Raw genomic sequence first — 15054 nt, 5'->3', positions numbered from 1 at the left:
ATCTCATAGTGAAAACGAGATAAGTATAAGGCCCAACGTTGCAGGCGGTGAGCTGCCTTATCCGGAAGCGTTGCCGATGGGCTGAACAGAGAGAGACTAGCGGCTTGTGGTCGGTGATGAGGTGAATCTTAGAACCATAAAAAAAAAAAGCGCTGAACTTTTATAGAGCATAATGATAGCGAGCGCCTCCTTTTCGATTGGCGAGTAACGCCGTTGCGCATCATTGAGGGTCTTGGAAGCATAGGTGATGGGTCGTTCCGACCCATGGGCGAGAACAGCCCGTAGGCCATACTGTGATGCGTCAGTCGCCAGAACCAAGTGCTGACACGGACAGAATGTGTCAAGACAAGGCGCCGACTGCAAATGAGCCTTCAGGCGGACAAAAGCCTGCTCACACTCGTCGGACCAACAGAAAGGGACGTTTTTGCGTAACAGCTGATCAGAGGATGAGCTACCGCCGCTGCAGATGGATTGAATTTGTGATAATAAGCAATCTTGCCTAGAAACGCCTGAAGTTCCTTGACCGTAGACGGCCGGAGTAGAGGGTTAATGGCCGCAACGTGCTGACGTAGAAGACGTATACCCTCACGGGACAAGTGGAAACCAAGATACACAATGGAGGGTTGGAAGAACTGTGACTTGTCCAGATTGCACTTCAACCCAGCCGAATGCAAAACCCGAAACAGTGAACGCAAATTGCGAAGGTTCTCCTCAGTGGAGGCCCCCGTGACAACAATGTCATCCAGATAGTTGATGCAGCTGGGAACGGAAGCCGTGAGCTGTTCCAAAAACCGCTGAAAAATGGCCGGCACGCTAACGACGCCAAATGGTAATCGCTGGTACTGATACAACCCACAAGGAGTGTTGATGACGAGAAATTCCTTGGAAGAAGCATCCAACGGCAACTGATGGTACGCCTCCGATAAGTCAAGTTTGGAAAAGAGCTGGCCCCCAGTGAGGTTGGTAAATAACTCCTCAGGACGGGGAAGAGGATAAGTGTCAGTGAGGCTCTGAGCGTTGACAGTGGCTTTAAAATCGCCACACAATCGCAGACTCCCGTTGGGTTTAGAAACCACCACGATTGGCGATGCCCATTCGCTGGAGGTAACAGGAAGGAGAATCCCTGAAGCTGTTAACCTGTCTATCCCAACCTCGACAGGTGCACACAACGCCACCGGAATAGGGTGTGCCCGGAAAAAATTAGGGCGAGCTGTAGGTTTAAGAGTAATGTGGGCTTCAAAATCCTTGGCACGACCCAGACCAGCAGAGAACACGGACGGAAATTCAGAACACAATCCATCCAGCTGTTGATACGGAATATCCTCAGAGATGAGGTGCTCATCATCATCAACGGAGAACCCGAACAACTGGAAAGAATCATAACCGAACAGGTTTTCAGTGCCCGCATGATCCACCACATAAAACGTGAGGGGCCTAACAACAGACTTGTAGGCAGTGGTAGCATCGAACTGGCCAACGATAGGAATTTTCTGTTTATTATAAGTTCTCAGATTTCGCGTAACTGGAGACAAGGGAGGGGAGCCCAACTCCAAATACGTGCGAGAATTAATGAGAGTTACTGCAGAGCCAGTGTCCACTTGCATGCGAATGTCTTTATCCAGAACACGAACAGTAACAAACAACTTATTTGTTTGAGAAAGCACACAGTTAACATCCGTGTCCGATGCCTCGTCCTCGTCGACAGGAACTTTAGGGGACCGACATACAGAAGCAATGTGGCCTTTTTTCCTACACGAATTACATGTGGCCCAACGTTTCGGACACGTGGCCCCGTCATGCTGTGCGAAACAACGTGGACGAGAAGGAAGTGCGGAACGAACCTGTTTCTGCGGTTGCTGTTTTCGCTGCGAGCGTCGCGGCCCAACGCGACGTTGTTTACGTGAGTGAACCGCCGCCACATCTTCGTTCCCCTGTGAAACAGGCAAATTGTCCGTGTCGAAAGTTGACTGTACAGACGTTCAATCCCGTCTCCAGCCATCCTGATTTAGGTTTTCCGTGATTTCCCTAAATCGTTTCAGGCAAATGCTGGGATGGTTCCTTTGAAAGGGCACGGCCGATTTCCTTCCCAATCCTTCCCTAACCCGAGCTTGCGCTCCGTCTCTAATGACCCCGTTGTCGACGGGACGTTAAACACTACCCACCACCACCTTGACTGTACAGCGCCTCCGTCACACCACACGTCTATTTGTGCGCCAGCAGTGTGAGACACTTCAAAGGATTGAGCGATGCTTAGAACTTCAGACAATGACGGGTTTGGCAGTTGTAGGGCACGTTGTCTAACTTCTTTATCAGGAGCAAGCCCTAGAATAACATCCCTAACCATTGAATCAGCATAAGACTCGTGTTGAGTGTCCGTGACAAACTGACTCAGACCGTGTAGTTCCGCCACCCGAGCCCGGTAAGATTGATTGGGCTGTTTACGACCCCGGTAGAACGCCACGCGGGCGGCAACGATGTGGGTGTTTCTGCGGTAATAGTTAGACAATAAGTCACACATTTCTTGGAGGGACAGAGAGGCAGGTTCCTGCAGAGGGGCTAACTGAGATAGCAGCTGATAGATCCGTGGGGAAATCCAAGATAGAAATAACGAATTAAACATAGGAGTGTCGACAACACCGAAAGCCGAGAAGTGTTGCCGCAAATGCTTCTCATAATCCTCCCAGTCTTCAGCGGCCTCGTCGTAAGGAGGGAACGGAGGCGGAGAAGAGGAAGACAGACGATGAGTAAGCGACGTCGACAACACCTGAACAGCAGCCGTCAACTGTGTTTGCTGTTCAATGAGTGCTTGCATAAGCTGTTCCGTGTCTGCCCCGTCACGAACACACAAATCCACAACGCAGTGAAAATATCCGACCTCGTCGCCAAAAAGTGTTATAACCTTTAATCACCAATAATTGTGTGGATATTCAAACACACTCACTTAGAAACAATAGCTAGTTACACGATAACAACTCAGTATCTCTCATTCGACTGCCGTGCTGTGACATGCGGCCGGCGCCGTTCGTAGCTAGGTGGCGCTCCCGCGTTCAGCCGAGTTGCGGAGCGCCTCTATCGCCGTTTGCGCGTGCTGTCGTGGTGGCACTGTTAAATGTCGTGGCACTGTCACAACAGTTGTAGTGTGGTTTAGGTGGTCCGTACAGGCAATCCAAAGTAGGTCCCTTCTTCACATAACACTTGCAGGTTCCAATATCTGTACTGTAATATATTGTTGAAATGACTAATGACATGGTGCAACCAACTATGGTTTTCCTGTTTCATTATAACACTGCATGGTGAAAAAAGATTCACCTACTGTGTGTGTGTGTGTGTGTGTGTGTGTGTGTGTGTGTGTGTTTGAGGGAGTGAGAGATATTTATTTTAATACATCAGTATTATTTTATTTCCTAAACTTACTGGCACACCTCATTAAAAGGCTTCTGTGGTTGGACTGTACCACAATTTCTAATATTACACGTGACATAATATCTGATGTAAGAGTTTCAATCCTTTACTTCCAACAAGATAGCATGTGAGAGAATAAGAAGCTTATGCCAGTGAATATTCCACCAGTACCTTACTTAATGTTATTAACCATCCACAGATAAGATCGTAAACATCTTCAGTCATACCATAACAGTTGTACCTATACTATGACATAGGAAGTTTGTTTTTGTCAGCTAAATGACGTTATCACATACATTGTTGTATTGCCTTTATGCCACATACGCACCAAAATAAGAAGCATACCTGTTCACATGTATCGACAATGTATTGGAGTGTGAAAAGAAGCTGGAAGCATAAGATATGTAAATAACTTGGGTTATAAAGTGTATGTATGTGCAAGATCTTGTCAACAATTGACGTATAAACCAATGTCACCCTTTCTGAACGTGTTATGGGTGCTTGAACATGACCCAAGGATAATAAAAAGAATACAGTCTACTTGGACCATGTTTTCATGCTCAAAACACTGGACTGAGTTTACCCTCTTCAAAACAACAAACTGTGGAGCTCTGATTGTGTGCCTCTTCCTGTTGGCGTGGCCAGCAATGCAACATAACCAAAAAAAGGTTCATGCAGACATAAGATCAGCTGTGCAAGATGTCTTTAGTGCTTTTGAAAGTGAAACCTGCATTGCCAGTTTGTCAATGGATAAGTTTTGGTCCTGTGTGAAATCCACCAATGGATCAAATTTATCATTTGTAGATAGCAACTGCACAAAAATGGAAGATGGAAAAATTCTAGAGTTAGAAACAGTTACTCAGATCACATGTTCTCCACATTCACTTCCGTGCACACATTGACATATATGCATGTGACACGTGTAAGCAGGAGTGTTCGTGGAATGGAAAACTAAGAGTCAGGAGGAGGGGGCGAGGGTCCAGTGGACATTATGAAACAACTATTAGATAATACCTGTAGCCTCTCTTAAAGTAGTTAATGACAGACCTGTGGAACAATGAAAAACCTGTGATTACACACACACACACACACACACACACACACACAAAATAAATATACATAATCTCCTGAATATTTATATCACTAACCTCAGTTTGTTGATTAATTATGGATCATGTTTCCCACGTATGACTTTCTGGAAATGAATATGTTGTCAGTGACTGTACATCCTCTAACACAAGTAAACAACTGTTTTTCGATATCTCAAGGAGCATGAGAAAATTATCATTTCCATAATTTTAGGGGGCTCCGGACAGGTTGATATCTTAATTTCCATTCCCCCCCCCCCCCCCCCTCTAGTCATGGTCTACAGAATTTACCATTCCCAATAATAAATAAAACACGTATTATCTCCTTAGTTCTGGTTTATTCATTTGTTTCAACAAAACATTGTGCGAGTAACCATGTATACGAGGGGCATTTGAAAAGTCTGTGCATAAATAAAAGCTACTTATGTGTTTGGCGTAAACCTTTGTTTTTCGAAATAGTCTCCTTTTAGATTTATGCACTTCATCCAATGTGATTATAATTTGTTGATCCCTTCCGAATAATAGGAATTATCCGTATGCAAAACAGCTATTAGTTCCTGCAATCACCTCCTCGTTTCAATAAAATCATTGTCCTGCCAGCTATTTCTTCAAATTGGGGAACAAATAGTAGTCTGGAGAATAGGGGGGATGTGAAATGAGTTGGAATCCTATTTCCATTAATTTTGTGACCACAACTGCTGAGGTGTGTGAAGGTGTATTGTCGTGATAAAAAAGGACTTTTTTGTGGTCCAATTGCCAGCGTTTTTCTTGCAGCTCGGTTTTCAAACAGTCCAATAATGATGAATAATATGCACCTGTAATAGTTTTACCTTTTCCAGATAGTCGAATCCCAAAAGACAGTCGCCATAACCTTTCCGGCCGAAGGAATGGTCTTTGCCTTTTTTGGTGCAGATTCTCCCTTGGTAACCCATTGTTTAGATTGTTGTTTGAGCTCAGGAGTATAGTAATGTATCCATGTTTCATCCACAGTGATGAAACGACAGTTATTCCTGTTGATTCTTCCTGAACGGCTGCAAATCATCCTTGCAATGCTTCGCACAATTCAGTTTTTGGTCAAGCGCGAGCAATCGCTGAACCCATCTTGTGGATAGCTTTCTCATGTCCAAATATTTATGCAAAATAATATGTACGCATTCATTTGAGATGCCCACAGCACTAGCAATCTCACGCACCTTATCTCTTCTGTCATCCATCACCATATCATGGATTTTATCAATGATTTCTGGAATTGTAACCTCCACAGGGCATCCAGAATGTTCAGCATCACTTGTGGCCATATGGCCACTCTGAAAATTTTGGAACCCCTTATAAACTGTTCTAATCAAAGGTGCAGAGTCACAGCAGTGTTTATCAAGCTTCTCTTCAGTCTCCTGAGGTGTTTTGCCTTTCATAAAGTAATGTTTAATCACCACACGAAATTTTTTTGTCCATTTGTTTGACAATGACTCCACTTCCTTGATTCACGCGAATGTCAAACACAAAGAAATAGACCAATATGGCTGAAAGGATACTACTAACTGAACATGACCTCGATACGGGCCAGTGGTGCCATCTCTTGGACTTTGCACGGACTTTTCAGATGCCCCTCGTATGTAATAGTTCTCAGATTGAAATTTGATTTTTGAATCCCCCACCTCTGAGAGCAATTATTTAGGAGGTAGTGATTCAGTAGCTTTCAAAACACTTGAGGAAGAGAAGCTACGTGGAGAAAACGTAACGATCACCAAGCAGGAGTGCAAAAAAGCAAATGGGTATGAGGCTATGAGGACTGAAAACTGCATATAAGGGAAAGAAATTGGAAGATGGCTGACGATTAGATGGTAAGAATAGACATGAAAAAATCTGTCAAGGAAAGAATTCAAAACTATTATGGCATAGCAGTAGCATAGAAGATATTAGAAAAGCTGTGTGGGCAGTTTTGTTTCACCTCTTAAAGAGACAATAAACCCAGTCATAGGCCTTCCAGAAAGTGATTCTATTTACAAACCAGCTATTTCTTTTGCAAGTAGAAATCTTGAAAGAAACTTCCAAGGATTTGTCAGATGTAAGTCCACTGACGAAAATCACTCACAAAATCCTAACGAGTCCACGAACAGTGTAATCTGGGAGAGAATTCCTGAGAGTTTTGGTGGCAATCGGTATACTGCATATCTTGCAACATTTCCTTCACTGAATGTTGTCACTGCATCCAAGACACCAAAATGAAGTACTGAAAAGGCTGCTTGAAACCTTTGGTCATTTTGCAGTAAAACAAATGTTAAATTTAGATAAAGAAAGGCTTTTTGTGTCTGAGAACTGTTTGAGACTTTGAAACAATGGCAAGACAGGGAGGAAAAAGGATATTGCAAGATGAAATGGAAGAGGATGCAGACAACCCAATGTATGGAGCTGGGAGGCATTGACAACTTTAATGGCTGTTTTCTGTAAGTTGTATTTTTCAAGAAAAAAGTGTACTTTCTTAGTTTCTATTAACCAGAATTTGTTCAAAATTATGGGGTATACTCATTGGAGTATTGTGCATATTTTAACACGGGGATTTTCGTATTTTGTAAATCTCAAAGAAGTTAGCCTTATGTACATCGAACGGTGTAGAAAGTTTGTCTACTTTTCACAAATATAATTATCTTAAAAATAATCAATACTTTCAGAAATACCTTTGTTAGTGGCTAGAAATGTGCAACCCAAGGCATATTTTCTTCAAATTTTTATTCCCAATAATTGCTGAAAAAGGTACCTTTTATATGAATAAATATTACATTGTTTAAGATAGGGATTTTTCCAATCTGCCCAGAACTCTTTAAATGAAGTAAAATCATATCAGCCATATTATGTCTTATGTAACTGTGTAAAGTTTGTGATTGCTATTTGTCCTGTGGTTAATGCTTTCTCACAAAGGCGACACTGTGTGCAGTAGAATCAACATTCATTGGTGCTGAAGAAATGTAATACTTGCCAAGAAATAACTCCTGTTCCTCTATACCTGCAACAGCTGAAATGAATATTGTTTTAATGTACGGCCCTTTTTTTCCAGAAAAGTGCTCAGAAGGAATTAATGAATTTAGCTAGCGATTTGTCTCATAGCTGGCACAATATTGAGAAAGCAGCGGAAAAAGCTAGAAGGAAACGTTCACAGGTAGACATAGAATGCAAGGAAGCACCAAATCATCTCACAGAACTAATGAACCAACTGAGAAGAGCTTCAGCAGAGGAACTTAAAGCTGTAAGTATCTCCTTCTCTTCCATGCAGATAAGCGGGTCTTGTATAGCTTTCATGTTGCATGATGCATATGTAGTTACACCATCATTTCTGTATATTTGATGTGGGAGAAAAGTAATGAGACTGATTTTTTTATGTACCGTAGTTTTTATTTTTTCAGTCAATAATATTGCCCAAGGGAACTCCCTTGGGCAACTATACACTGGCAGTCATTGTTCCCACTCTGGGTTGCAGTGCTCTCGGTCACATTCTTCTGAATGTTCCTGAATCCCAAAATGTCATTTTAAGACATTTTTCAATTTTGGGGAAAAAATCAAAAGGACTTAGTTCAGGTGAATAGCGGGCCACAGAACAATATGAAAGCCTTTTGAAGTAAAAAATTCCACGATGGAGGTGGCCGCATGGCATGGGGTGATCTCACGAAGCAGCATCCACTTGTGTGCAATGTCCAGTCTCAGTTAATAATTCTCTCTTTTCCTGAGCCTTTCAACTTTAGCTTTGTAAAACATTTGGTTGAAAGTTTGTCCTGGAGGAACAAATTCTTTATGCACGATAGCCCTACTGTCAAAAAAGCAAATTTGCTTTGTTTTGATCTTTGATTTGCTTATTTGAGCTTTTTTTGGTCAAGTAGATGTGTGTGTGCCACTCCTTACTTTTCCACTTTTTCTCAGGATCCTACTCATAAATCCACGTGATGACTCGACTAAACCATTAGTGTGCCAAAGTTTGATGTACAGTGAAAGTGTTTAACAGGTCACCCATCATCCTTATTGTTAAACTTCAGTCTGATCTCACAAGAGCACGCACACTGAAGTGTTTTTCTTGGTGTTTTAGGGTTTCGTGTAGCTGCTGGCTCGCACCTTGTACTTGAAACTGAGTCAGAACACTTAACAAGATCTGTTACCCGACGTAACATCTGAAGTATTTACCTTTTCCTTTTAATCGAGTGCTACAGTTGATTTTCTTGAAGTCGGGGTCCTGCTAATCAGTGCCTCAGAAATCCTGTGTGTTGCTGAGGAAAGGCTCGACTTCTTAACATTCTGAAGTTACTGGAGCAAAAGAAGAAAACTTAGACTCATATCATAAAAAGCACGTCCTCTAGTTTCAGACATATATTTCCTTGAGTAGTTGTACGGCTCATTAGTGTGATTCACGAATTAGAGAAGAACACAACTTTCATAAGACATATGCCTTGAAGGCTCAATATGACAGTCCAGATTGCAGTATATTTCAACTGTCGCAAAACCATCCTGTCTCTCATGTTAATTTTTGGAGAGTGTGGTTGCTCTTTGACAGTCAAGCCACTGCCAAGCCACCACCACAAAACGTAAAATGTGCCACCCACAGTGGGTGAAGCAACTTCTCACCACTTCTTGCTGTTTCCTTGTATTCCACACTGCCCGCTTAATGTCTGCAAACACGAAAACAGCCATGCACAGTATATGTTCTGCAACTTACTTGCTACTACTTAATATTATTCTGTCATGTTCATCTTTCCTTGCACCACATGACGAGTGTTATACAGGCGCCCACTAGAACTGATAGACTCAATTCAGTGCGTACACATACAGGGGGCGCACACGCGTGCAGACGCACACAGTTTGTTGCCTGGGTTACTTCCCATCAAGTGGACTCTCCCAACATTCACAAAGTCTCTCTGCAGTGCCGTATAATTGTTAACCAGTTATTTTCAACAAGATGGTGTAACTTCACATACAGCTCGCGTTTCAATGTCACTGCTTGCTGATGTTTTTTGGTGATCGCATTATTTAACAGTGACTTTGGCCTCCACGATTGCCTGACCTAACACCACCTGACCATTTTTTTTTTTTTTTTTTTCCCCGGGGTTTAGCAAAAGCAACTGTCCAAAATCCATCAATGAATGGAAAACTGCAATATCTACTTTCACTGCTTCTGTTACAGAAGAAATGTTACAGCTTGTGTTTGGGAACATAAGACGAAACTATCTTTGGCTGTAGTTTAAACTATTGTTTCTTCAATAAACTGGTTCTGAGTATAGTGGCTTCAACATAACATGGTTTTACACCCAGAACTGTTTTATTGAAGATGACAAAGGCTGTAAAAGCCTATGCTCTCGTAGGCAGTTGTACTGTTATATGTATTGTAGTATTGGAATAAATCCCCCCATGAACCATGGACCGTGCCGTTAGTGGGGAGGCTGGTGTGCCTCAACGATACAGATAGCCATACCGTAGGTCCAACCACAACAGAGGGGTATCTGTTGAGAGGCCAGACAAAGGTGTGGTTCCTGAAGAGGGGCAGTAGCCTTTTCAGTAGTTGCAGGGGCAACAGTCTGGATGATTGACTGATCTGGCCCTGTAACACTAACCAAAACGGCCTTGCTGTTTTGGTACTGCGAATGGTTGAAAGCAATGGGAAACTACAGCCGTAATTTTTCCCGAGGGCATGCAGCTTTACTGTATGATTAAATGATGATGGCGTCCTCTTGGGTAAAATATTCCGGAGGTAAAATAGTCCCCCATTCGGATCTCCGGGTGGGGACTACTCGAGAGGACTCGGGAGAAAGAAAACTGGCGTTCTACGGATCAGAGTGTGGAATGTCAGATCCCTTAATCGGGCATGTAGGTGAGAAAATTTAAAAAGGGAAATGGATTGGTTAAAGTTAGATATAGTGGGAATTAGTGAAGTTCGATGGCAGAAGGAACAAGACTTTAGGTCAGGTGGATACAGAGTTATAAATACAAAATCAAATAGGGGTAATGCAGGAATAGGTTTAATAATGGATAAAAAAATAAGAGTGCGAGTAAGCTACTACCAACAGCATAGTGAACGCATTATTGTGGCCAAGCTAGACATGAAGCCCGCGCCTACTACAGTAGTAAAAGTTTATATGCCTACAACCTCTGCAGATGATGAAGAAATTGATGAAATGTATGATGAGATAAAAGAAATTATTCAGGTAGTGAAGGGAGACGAAAATTTAATAGTCATAGGTGACTGGAATTCGACAGTAGGAAAAGGAAGATCAGTTTGGATTCCGTAGAAGTAATGGAACACGTGAGGCAATACTGACCCCTATGAGTTATCTTAGAAGCTAGATTAAGAAAAGGCAAACCTATGTTCCTAGCATTTGTAGACTTAGAGAAAGCTTTTACAATGTTGACTGGAATACTCTCAAATTCTGAAGGTTGCAGGGGTAAAATACAGGGAGTGAAAGGCTATTTACAATTTGTACAGAAACCGGATGGCAGTTATAAGTGTCGAGGGGGCAAGCAGTGGTTGGGAAGAGAGTGAGACAGGGTTGTAGCCTATCCCCAATGTTATTCAATCTGTATATTGAGCAAGCAGTAAAGGAAACAAAAGGAAAGTTCGGAGTAGGTATTAAAATCCATGGAGAAGAAATAAAAACTTTGAGGTTTGCCGATGACATTGTAATTCTGTCAGACATAGCAAAGGACTTGCAAGAGCAGTTGAACAGAATTGACAGTGTCTTGAAAGGAGGATATAAGATGAACACCAATAAAAGCAAAACGAGGATAATGGAATGTAGTCGAATTAAATTGGGTGATGCTGAGGGAATTAGATTAGGAAATGACACTTATAGTAGTAAACGAGTTTTGCTATTTGGGGAGCAAAATAACTGATGATGGTCGAAGTAGAGAGGATATAAAATGTAGACTGACAATGGCAAGGAACGCGTTTCTGGACAAGAGAAATTTGTTAACTTCGAGTGTAGATTTAAGTGTCAGGAAGTCGTTTCTGAAAGTATTTGTGAGGAGTGTAGCCATGTATGGAAGTGAAACATGGATCATAAATAGTTCGGACAAGAATAGAATAGCAGCTTTCGAAATGTGGTGCTACAGAAGAATACTGAAGATTAGATGGGTTGATCACATAACTAATGAGGAGGTATTGAATAGGATTGGGGAGAAGAGGAGTTTGTGGCACAACTTGACTAGAAGAAGGGATCGGTTGGTAGGACATGTTCTTAGGCATCAAGGGAGGACCAATTTAGCATTGGAGGGCAGCGTGGATGGTAAAAATAGTAGAGGGAGACAAAGAGATGACTACACAAAGTAGATTAAGAAGGATGTAGGTTGCAGTAGGTACTGGGAGATGAAGCAGCTTGCACAGGATAGAGTAGCATGGAGAGCTGCATCAAACCAGTCTCAGGACTGAAGACAACAAGAAGATATTTGCATGCAGTGGGGAAGGGTAAAAAAAATTAGATATTTGGGTAGCACATGGCCCAAGCCAAAATCACAAAAATGAGTGGGTGGCCATATATGCATCTCCGCTTGTGTCATCAATTAGCTCATGAACAACACCGACCATTTGTATGTTGTTGTTGTTGTTCAGAAATGATGTCTTTATGCTAACTTAAGGAAAACGCAGCAGCTACTCACTGTACAAGACGTGCATGCATCCACAAAAGATAATGTTATGCATCTGGTAGAACAATGATGGTATGGTGTACTACAAATTGCTTCGCTAAGGCGTAACCATTACTGCTGACATTTACTGACAACAACTGAAATGTCTGGCAAATGCGATCCAAGAACAATGACCGGGAAGATAGTGTGATGTGATGCTACTCCACAGTAATGTCCTCCTGCATTCTGCAGGACTGAAAAGTAATACTGGAGCTGGGTTGGAAAGTCACTCCGCACCCACCTTATTCACCTGATTTTGCGACCTCAGATTTCCACGTTCTCTGCTCTCTATCAAACAGCTTTCAAGGTACTCCCTTTCCAGATGGAAACACCCTCTGAGCATGGCTCGACTAGTTCTTCACCTGATAGCCACATGATTCCTACAGTTTAATTGGAGAGTTACCCTGGCATTGGCAGACTGTTGTAAACATTGAAGAAGAATATGTCAGTGATGACTAAATCCTTGTTACGTGTATCTGTTGTGTTTAATAAGCTTAGGTACAAATGCTATGAACTTGCGCAGCAACCTAATAGTATGGAGGTTAGTGCTTAATGAAGAAGAGATTGTAGAAAGTCAAACAATGGAAAATTCAGGTTCGAATGCAACAGTATTATGAAAAGGATAGTTGCTTCTCACCATATACCGGAGATGCTGAGTTGCAGATAGGCACAAACATAGGTTGTATTTGTGTGTGGAGAAGAGGGAGGGGGAGCATATTTTTGATAAATATCTTGTTGGCTGAAAGCTGATTTTCTGACAGTTTTTTGTTGTGCCTTTCTGCAACTCGGCACCTGTGCTATATGATGAGTAGCAGCTGTCCTTTCCATAATATTGTTAGATTTTAGAAAGTGTTGCAGGTATCACTAAGTGGAAGGAACACCTTGGCATTTTATACGAAGCTGGAAATTTAATTAAGATATGAGGATGGTTTGAAAAGTTCTCAGAATGGAATAGAAAAAAAAGTACTTACATCACTGAAACATTTTTTTCATTTTTCAATGTAGTCTCCTTGTAGACTAATGCACTTGGTCCAACAATGTTCCAGTGCCTTGATCCCATCTCGAAAATGAGTTTCCTCCAGACTTGCAAAAGAATTGTTAATTCCAGCTATCAATTCCTCATTTGAAGTGAATCTGCGTCCACCAAGAAAAATTTTTAGTTTTGGGAAGAGATGGAAGTCTGTCAGAGCCATATCAGGTGAATAAAGTAGGTGTGACAAGAATTTATACCTTAGTTCGTGTAATTTTGCCATGCCGCTGGCACGTGTGGGGGCACATGTCAAGAGTCGCAGCACCCATCTTGCAGATAATATTTTCATTTCTAATTCTTCAGTTTAAATGCGATATACCTTTTCAGATGATATCTGGCAAGTGTGAGCAATTTCACGCACTTTCAATGGGCGATCCTCCACACCCATTTTGTGCACTTATGCAATGATTTCTGGAGTAGTGACACGTCTTGGCCGGCCACTGTGCGAATCATCTAAGATCTCTCGACCAAATGTAAATTCGTTCACCCACTTGGCAACAGTTGTATATGAAGATGCATTGTCCCCTAGTGTATTCTGGAAATCGGCATGAATGTCCTTTGCTTTCATACATTTCTTTACAAAGTTCTTAATCTCTGCTCGAATCTTGAATTTTCATTTTTTTTTTTCTTCCTTTTTCCCCCCATCTTTGCAAATCACTACGTGGGAGCAACAGAGCCAAGTCACAGCCACAGCTCTTTCGAGAGCATGACACCTGTTTACAGACAACAGTCCAATGAATATCACGTGAAACACTCGTTGTGCTGGTGCTGACCTCTTGTGGTGATTCCGAGAACTTTTCAAACCACCCTCGTACACCAAAGAAAGGAGTGCCTTACTTGTTGGTAGACTAAGCTACATGAAGACATGTGAAAATTTGTTCAATAAAAATATTAGAATGGAGGAGGGATCATGCGCTTCCGTTATGATACAATAGTTAAATTGTGTTGAAATTATTTCAGTAATGTATGAGATCATGGAAGTAAGTGCAGTCAGCTGGTTATCACCATTCCCTACATCTACATCTATACTCCACAAAGCAAAGTCAGGTGTGGGTGGATGGTACGTTATGTATCAATGTCGCACCCCCACACTCTTCCCCATTCCATTCACAAATGACTCGTGGGAAGAAAGATTGCTGATAAGCTTTCATGTGAGGTCTGGGGTATCTCTAATTTTCCCTCCATGGTCTTTTCGTGAAATAGTGTGTACATAAAGTTCAAGAATACTTTAAATTATCGTCGACTGCGGCAGTCGCTTCCCGTATTCTCTCCCAGAGCTCTGCTACATCACATGCTAGGGCGGTACATACACCAGATCTATAATGTGTCCCCACAGTAAAAAGTCACATGGAGTGAGATCTGGTGATCGGGAAGGCCCTTTCATGAAACAGCTGTCCCCTTTTGTAGCAAGGACGATCTATCGATGCAGCAGCTCCGTGTTCAGGTACCGATGAATTTCGCGATGAAAACGGGGTGGAGCCCCATCCTGCTGAAAGATGAACAGAGAGTCCGATTGCATTTGAGGCATCAGCCATTGCCCCAACATGTCCAAGTAGGAATATCCGGTGACAGTACTCTCGGCAAAGAACAATGTGGCCTGTACAGTTTTTGACGCGACACAGCACAAAGAACATTTACCTTTGGGGAATCGTGCTCAAATTCAATGCATTCATGTGGATGCTTTGAACCCCATATTCAACAATTATGCCTGTTCACTTTCCCATTAGTGTGAAAAGTGGCTTCATCGCTAAAAATTAAGCAATCAACAGTGCCATCCCCATCCTCATTCAATTGTTGCAACTGCAAACAAAACTCAAAACACTTGTCTTTGTCGTCATGGAGCTTCTGCACTAGCTCCAATTTGAATGGTTTCATGGACAG

At 42.2% G+C, this 15054-nt stretch overlaps 1 protein-coding gene across 14 annotated transcripts in view; it reads left to right on the top strand.

Moving 5' to 3' along the window:
* The window catches only part of LOC126143126 (disks large homolog 5-like), a 556312-nt gene that overhangs the window by 522803 nt on the left and 18455 nt on the right, over window positions 1-15054 (top strand). For 8 of the 14 annotated variants that reach the window (XM_049915329.1, XM_049915330.1, XM_049915331.1 and 5 more), the window contains one exon: window positions 7543-7731. The exons of the other annotated variants lie outside the window; for them this stretch is intronic. In XM_049915329.1, coding sequence (XP_049771286.1) covers window positions 7543-7731 — 189 coding nt within the window. The remainder of the gene's footprint in view (window positions 1-7542; window positions 7732-15054) is intronic. 14 annotated transcript variants of the gene reach the window in all.

This window comes from Schistocerca cancellata, unplaced genomic scaffold (genome assembly GCF_023864275.1).
Source record: "Schistocerca cancellata isolate TAMUIC-IGC-003103 unplaced genomic scaffold, iqSchCanc2.1 HiC_scaffold_782, whole genome shotgun sequence".
NCBI classification, from domain to species: domain Eukaryota; kingdom Metazoa; phylum Arthropoda; class Insecta; order Orthoptera; family Acrididae; genus Schistocerca; species Schistocerca cancellata.
Note: the sequence above shows the minus strand (reverse complement) of the source record. Positions and strands in the feature narration are given on the sequence as shown.